Source organism: Chlorocebus sabaeus, chromosome 3 (assembly GCF_047675955.1).
Source record: "Chlorocebus sabaeus isolate Y175 chromosome 3, mChlSab1.0.hap1, whole genome shotgun sequence".
NCBI classification, from domain to species: Eukaryota; Metazoa; Chordata; class Mammalia; order Primates; family Cercopithecidae; genus Chlorocebus; species Chlorocebus sabaeus.
In genome coordinates, this window is record NC_132906.1 from 90057170 (window position 1) to 90065513 (window position 8344).

General features: G+C 34.3%; 1 protein-coding gene across 1 annotated transcript in view; it reads left to right on the forward strand.

The window, feature by feature from the left end:
* The window catches only part of TNFSF13B (TNF superfamily member 13b), a 37431-nt gene extending 29930 nt beyond the window's left edge, over window positions 1-7501 (forward strand). The window contains exons 4-6 of the mRNA XM_007960868.3: window positions 2449-2561; window positions 2650-2800; window positions 5853-7501. Of these exons, the coding sequence (XP_007959059.1) occupies window positions 2449-2561; window positions 2650-2800; window positions 5853-5965 (377 nt within the window). The 3' untranslated portion in view covers window positions 5966-7501. The remainder of the gene's footprint in view (window positions 1-2448; window positions 2562-2649; window positions 2801-5852) is intronic.
* Window positions 7502-8344: the final 843 nt, after the last annotated feature.

Below are 8344 nucleotides of genomic sequence, written 5' to 3' on the forward strand. Positions count from 1 at the left end.
GTGAGCAAGAAGCACAGGTTGACAAGAGCATGTGCTGAAGAAGACCTGGGAAGTTTCTTGATCCACTCATAGATCCTCCATCCTTCCTCCCCACTCTCCCTGACATCTTTCCTCCCTCTGTCTATGGTAATAGGAACTCAAAGGTCTGACTAAGGAAATGTTATTTATTTCAACTTGAATTTACAATGTAGTTTGTTTTGTTGTCACCTAGGATTCTTATTCCTTAGAAACAATCAGAAATATGTGGTTCTGATTTTACATTCTTCCCTCAAGAATCTTATTTGGACTGGGAATATAAATTAGTGTAGCCATTATGGAAAATAGTATAAAAGTTTCTTTAAAAATTAAAAATGAAATACCATATGATCCATCAATCCCACTACCAAGTATATATCCAAAGAAAATGAAATCAGTGTGTCAAAGAGATGTCTCTCGCCCAAGGACTAACCATGCCCCACCCTGCTTAGCTCCTGAGGTCAGACAAGATACAGTGCATTCAGAGTGGTGTGACCATAGATGAGATATCTGTACTTCAATGTTTATGGCAGAATTATTCACAATAGCCAAGATACTAAATCAACCTAAGTATCCATCTGCAGATGAACGGATGAGGAAAATGTGCGATATATACACAGTGGAATACTATTCAGCATAAAAAGAAGGAAACCTTGTTGTTTTCAGTAACATGGATGAACTTGGAGGACATTAGAACAAGTGAAATAAGCACAGAAAGACAAATACATGATCTGATGTATATGTGGAATCTAAAAGAAGTCAAATTCAAAGAAGTAGAGGGTAGAATGGTGTTGACTAGTGGCATGGTGGTGGGGGTGGGGGTGAAAAGATGTTGGTCAAAGGTCACAAAATTTCAGATAGACTGGAGGAATACGTTCAAGAGATCTCTTGTACAACATGGTGACTACAGTTAATGGAATGTATTCTTGAAAAATGCTAAATGAGTAGATATTGTGTTCTCACCACAAAAATGACAACTATACGAGGTAACGTATATTTTAATTTGCTTGACTCAGTCATTGCACAATGCCTACATATTTCAAGACATCATGTTATACATGACAAGTATGTACAATTTTATCTGTCAATTAAAACATAAGATCAAAAAAGAATTTTATTTGGAAAAAGTTTAAATATACTTGGTCTGCCTTGGAAACACTATGTGAAGAAGGCACGTACACTTGGCGGTTGTATGTACGGAATGTGAGCACGTTGTTAACTACCACATCATCCTGTGCCCCTCATGAAAACCTACAGGAAAAAAATGCTCTTTAATCTCAATTCTAGAAGAATTGTTATCTTCTTTGGCTTCTAGCCTATTGTCTGTTGTGGACTCTGAATTTTATTATTGATTTTGTTTTCATTTTTGCTGTGATCAGGATGAAATTTGGACACAGGTATGGTCCACCATTACGAATTATACAGGGACATTTAAAGTATGATTCTAGACTAACTTCCACAGCTCTGTTTTACTATTTTATCCTTATATTACAGTCCCCCTAATCTTCTTTTTATTCATTTTACATCACTTAATTTACACTCCCCAAATTTCCCAACCTCTAGCCTTAGGGCTCACTCTTTCCTCAGATAGTCACATGACACATCCACGAGAAATCCAGGGAATGTAAAGTATGAATTCACAGGAAAGGAGTGTCTCTGCTCTCTTAATGGGTTTTGATGTCCGAACGCACTTACAGATTCTGGCTCAGCAATGTAGTCCCCCATGTGCCTATTCACTGATGGCTACTGTCTTCTCTCTGTCCCTTTCATCTCACCCTTGAGCACAGCGGCCTCCTTGTCACTCCCCAAGTGATTTTTGATGGGTAATGGAGGAGAATTATCAGTGAACTGAGCAGAAGCCATTGAAACTCAAATATCATAGATCATTGTTAAAAGTTCCTTGACTGTTCTTAGTAAAGGTTGTGTCTTAGTCACTTTCTTCTTTCTCCCATAGGCTCCCTTCTGTTGCCACATTTGGGCCAAGGAATGCAGAGATTTCTTTCTCCGGAAAGCTTTTGCCAAACTCTTCACATACTCTTTCCTCTCTGAGAATCAAAGGAAAATCTCTACTAGTGTGTTATTCAGAGAAATTTTGTCCACTTTTTGTTCAAACTCTCTTATCCAGACCAGCCTTTATTATGAAATAGCCGAAATATGGACCAATAAAGGGAAAACCCAGACATTCATATAAAGAGTTAGCTCTCGGGTTCTTGTATCTGATATATTAACCCAGGTTAATGTATAAGTGATGGCAAAGAATCCAATGCAGTAATGTGACTTGTCTTCTTCTTCTTCTTCTTCTTCTTTTTTTTTTTTTTTTTTAGGATGGAATTATCTTCTAAGTTTCAGAGGTAGCTTAACAACTAAATGGAGGTGGAGGTGAAAACTGCCTTTCTTGGTTTCTTTCCTTATAAATGATTCTCTTCATTGCAGGATCTTACACATTTGTTCCATGGCTTCTCAGCTTTAAAAGGGGAAGTGCCCTAGAAGAAAAAGAGAATAAAATATTGGTCAAAGAAACTGGTTACTTTTTTATATATGGTCAGGTAGGTTCAAACCCTAATTCTGATGTTACTGTCTGAAGCCTCCCATTTTGTGTTCATTTCTGACAAAGTTTTTTGGTCTGTTTCTCAGGTTTTATACACTGATAAGACCTACGCCATGGGACATCTAATTCAGAGGAAAAAAGTCCATGTCTTTGGGGATGAATTGAGTCTGGTGACTTTGTTTCGATGTATTCAAAATATGCCTGAAACACTACCCAATAATTCCTGCTATTCAGCTGGTAAATAATAGTTCTCACACCCTGCTAATTGTGAAATGAAGAGAGTTTGATGAAAAATCTGAGCTGCAAAATGCAAAAATGAAAGGATGGTGCCCTAAAATACGAACAGACAGAAAGGCATTCCTCAATATATTGTGTTTTTTAAATCTTGAATGATAAGCTAGTCTGTTTTAATTGAGAAAGATGGAATTATTACTAATAACTTTACCATCTTTATATACATTTAGAAAGGGTAGTAACTTCATAACAACTTCTACATTGTACATAGTACTTCTACATAGTAACTTCTACACTGAGAAAAATTCAAATATATTTTCTTCAACCCTTAATAACAACAATAATAATATCAGACAATGATAGAGTGATTACCACTGGCCAGGCACTCTTTTCTGCATTTTATATATGCATGCTTATTTAATCTTCCCATTTAAGAGAGTAAGGATCTAGACACAGAGAGGTAACTTGTCCCAGGTTGCACAGCTACTAATTTTTAGACTCGGTTTAAACCAGCCAGTCTGATTCCACAATGGGAGCAACCAAACCTCTTCTTGCATGCTGTGGAAGAAATGCCCCTGGCCAGGTTTGAGGGTAAGGGAAAGTTGTACAATGGCTTCTTTCTCACACAGGTGACATCTTGTGTCAGTGGACACCAGACAGGTGACTTAGGAATGTGAAAGTGTAGAAGCAAACCTACCTTTGCACCCAGGTGCAGTGAGAGGGAGAGCAGGGCAGGTCTTGTAAACCTCAGGTCTGTTTCAGCTGTAATTGCCAACATTTCCTTCATTTTATTTTTCAAGGGTGATTTAAAATTAATCCAGGCTGGTTTTAAAGAAAAATATTTACCTTAAAGACATTTATTTTCTCTGTTGATTTTGTAAAAATCCAGAACCCTGAGGAATGGCTTCAGTTCCAGATGTTTACTATGAATGACCGTGTGACACACAGGAATGGAGACTGGCTATGCATTTTGAAATACTGTATTTCAAAGGCATTTACAAACAAATGCCCAATAAGTCAGTTAGAAACTAAGAAAAATAGTTTCTAATGATGGAAATGATGTCATTCTGGATCTGCAGCCACAGATAGCATTGGTGGGGAGATGAGGAAGTTTATAAAATTAGAATTCCCTAATTTGCATAAAGAGATGTTTCCCTTCACCCAGTGCTGACTACTAGTTTGGAGTTGCAAAATATTTATAAATGGTGAGACTACTGCAATCTGTTATTTATTTATATTCATTAATACTAAAAATTTTACAAATAACTCTTTAAAACATTTTTCTAATCATCTGCTCCTCTTACACTTACTTGCTATTAGAGGAGTCTGCTAGATTTCTTAAGGTGTCTTACTTTAAGAATAATTCACCTGACTTTAAAAATATTTTTCATTACTAGTAGCTTACTGTTGTATATGAGTCCTGTCCCCTAGGAAGCTTCAGGCTTGCAATTTTAATCTGTTTTAGGGTGAATTTATTTAAAGCCATTTAAAACCACACATTAGAGTATAAGTACATAAAATGTTTCCATAGTAACCTGAAAAGATGTGAATGGCCAACTTAAGAAACCCAACATAATATCAAAGAACCACTTACATACCTAAAGCTGAATCTTATTACTTATTGTATTAATAAAATGTTTATGAAAAATTATACCTGATTGCTGTAATCTGGAAGAATTGAAATAGCCAATAACTTAGTGTTAAAATGATAAATAGACTCTATAGTTGTTCACACCCACCTAATCTTTAGAGTTAATATTACTTAATGCTCTGTGAGCTATGATCTTTGTCAAAATGTTAGCTCATTTCCAATCTCTATGATAATGACAAGTCTGTTCAACAAATGAATCTCAATCCTTTTATTCTTACTGCTTAAGGTAGTCCACAAATGTTTCGTCAATTCTAGAAAGTGTACACATAACCTGTAATAAGTCCTAAAAAACTTTCTTTTGTTGTAGTCTGTCTTTGCCCATTACAAAAAAGCATACCCAGGGGGGACGGAAATTTTGTCATCCTTGATCACTACTGTAGGTTTTTCCGGAAGGGTGCCTGGTACATAGTAAATGTTCAATAAATGAACTCCTCCTGGCTGCTGTCTGAGCGAATCTGCATGCTTTGGGCCTTAGGTTAGAATAGACATGAACACACATGTGTTTATGTAGGTACATTTTCACTATGCTAATGAAACAATGCAACTTTTCTAAAAATAGTAAGCCACAATTATTGATAATTCAGATGACAGTTTTACTGTTCGTTTCTTTATTTCTTTTCTTCCCCTTAATTCCTCCTCTTTCTTCTCCTTCACATTTTTCTTTTGATACATTGAGTGTAGTCCCTGAATGTATTTTGTATTACCAATTCACAGATGCATTTGTCCTTGTAAATTAGTCGCACACAGATTTATTGGTCATTTTTGAAGAGTAAATTTCATTGTTGTTTTTGATTATGAAGACAAATATGGTTATATAATAAAACAAAATACAAGAGGTTGTGAAAAGTAATCCAGATAATGCTTAAACCCATAGTCTGACCTCTCAAGAAAAACTATATTAATAAATGTGGTATGTTAAGAAATGGTGTTTTCTTCACTTTTTAATATTTATGCTTTTCATATGTATGTTTAAAATATTAGGAATATCTAGTATATATATGTGTGTGTGTAATCATTCATGTTTTTATTTAACATTATTATGAAAACTTTGCTTGTCAACAAAATTAAATAAAAATCATCACTAATCATTTAATATTCTATCAAGGGATGTGCCATGATTTACCTAATTGTTTAAAAAGTTATATATTGGGCTTCTTTTGGGGAACTCCATTTTTTAAAGAGTAGGTGATAAATTCATACATATCTGTTGTAACTCCTTTTGCTTATTTCTTCTAAATTTTTTTAGGCTAAGATAATTGCAATGGTTTAGAAGCCAACTGGTATATTCTGAAGTGTGGATGCCTATGTTAACATTTTTTTTTTACAGAACAAAATAGTTTTATTTAGGTTTTTTCTTTTCTGTTGTATAACCACTTATAGTTCTTGTAAATCATTTTTTCCTAGGTATTGCAAAACTGGAAGAAGGAGATGAACTTCAACTTGCAATACCACGAGAAAATGCACAAATATCACTGGATGGAGATGTCACATTTTTTGGTGCATTGAAACTGCTGTGACCTACTTATACCATGTCTGTAACTATTTTCTTCCCTTTCTGTGTACCTCTAAGAAGAAAGAATCTAACTGGATATACCAAAAAAAAAAAAAAAAATAGTAGTTACCGTTGGCTTTTCTGTGAGCTATTTGTTTTGGTTTGCTGAAACTAGTCCAAAACAGGAAATTTAACAGACAGCCACAGCCAAAGAGTGTCATGTGAATTACAAGAAACCAGAGCCCATTTAGGGAAAGATAGAACTAGAAAGGCTTTTCACTATAATTCCATGCTGAACAATTGAGTCATAGCTTCTTATCTTGGAGGAAGGACACAATTCAAAGGGGCAGTAAGGATTTTGTAAAATGTGGCGTCCATAATTTACTATGGAACAAGTACCCACATCTCTAGGACCTTAAGACATTTATGAGAAATCTCAGGATTCATTTTCTATTTTTATGTTAAATGCCCTCCCTCCTTTTTGGTCAACATAACAAAAAGTAAAAAATAAAAATTGTAGAAATCTTGCGGTAGTTACATGAAATAACTAAAAGTTTAAATTTAAATATGAAACAACTTGGCTGAAAATAGTATCCATGTACTATTTAAGTATTTTATGGTTATTTCAAGTATGCAATTTCTATCTATGATGTAATATATTACCCACACATTTTTTCACAGGAGAGAGAGAATATCCTCATTTGTTTATGCTCATGTGTACTTCCTACAATGAATTTCAGAAACATTTAATATCAGGTAATTTCAATGTATGCATGTAAAGCATTGATTGAAAAATAACTATAATTATTCATATATAACAACATAATCTCCAACAGAAGTTACTGAATACATTTATACTAATGTAATGTAATTTCCCTTTATTTCTTCCTCTTCTGTTTCAAACTGCTGCTATTGTAGTTTACATATCCCAACCTTTAAAAATATTCCTCTTATTAGTTTTATATTCACTTTATAGAGGTTGAGTTTTAATTAAAATTCTTGGCATCCTGAAGTATGTCATATACCATGTACTCCTTATAAATATGTTGATATCTCAGAAGACATCATCCCAGTTTTCATTTTATAAAGTACCATACTTAAGAATGCTGTAATACTTATCTTTTATAACATGTTTCCTTTGCTTTGCTTGTCTTTTATGTCATTAGTTTTAACTGTTTACTTCATTTAACAGTTTACATCATTCAACAGTTTACTTCATTAAACAGTAGGTGGAAAAATAGATGCCAGTCTATGAAAATGTTCCCATCTATATCAAAATACTTTTCAAGGATATACTTTTCAAAACAAAGAAAACCGTTTAAATTTTATGTTTAAAATCTAAACTTTAAGTTTAAACTTTGTTTAGATATCTGGTTCCTATGATTTCGACTTCAGTAAGTTCAAATAAAATATATTTTGCAGTTCATTTTGTTTTACATTGTAATTTAAAAAGAAGAAGCGATAAGTGGAGTCAGAGTTTCAATGCTAGGAGGGGTGGTTAATGATTTTTCTGGTGTTGCTGCTAATATGGATAACAAATAAAAACCTTCATTGCCTTTTGCCTCATTGTCTGACTGAGTTTGTCTAGCAACACCCACCTTTTGCATTCTCACTGTATAATTAAATGTTATTTTTAAAATCAGGTGAAACATGATAAATTAATTTGTGTTAGGATTCGATAGTTTGGAAATGTGAATATTTTCCATATCTGAAAAAGGATCTGTTCACATCTGCATCTGTCTAACTACTTAATTTTAAACTATTTAGAAGGAGACATCAGTTATATTATTACCTTTAGAGTTGAATTTATCCAACAGTACAGTATATTTTGTGAGATTGTTAGTACAATATTAAGTATATATTATTGGTATAATATTGAGTATTAATATATATACTTATAACATTAAGTAGATGTATAACTGAGAAAAGCTAATACCAGGTCAAGCATTCTTCTTCTGAGAAACTGACTATGAGGTGGTAAAATTCAACCAGGACAAGCATCTTGTAGGGATCACAAAAGGCATCACTGAGGGCAATCTCATTGGCAGCAACCTCTTATCACATATTGGGCCCAACCCCCACTCTGCTGTAATTAGAAGGTTGTATTAGTAGTCTGTTTTCACACTGCTGATAAAGACATACTCAAGATTGGGTAATATATAAAGAAAAACGTTTTAATGGACTCACAGATCCACATAGCTGGGGAGGCATCACAATCATGGTGGAAGGCAAAAGGCACATCTTACATGGTGGCAGGCAAAGAGTGAATCAGAGCCAAATGGAGGAGGAAACCCCTTATAAAACCATCAGATCTCATTAGACTTATTCACTACCACAAGGACAGTATTGGGGAAACTGCCACCATGATTCCATTATCTCCCACCAGGTCCCTCCCACAACACAT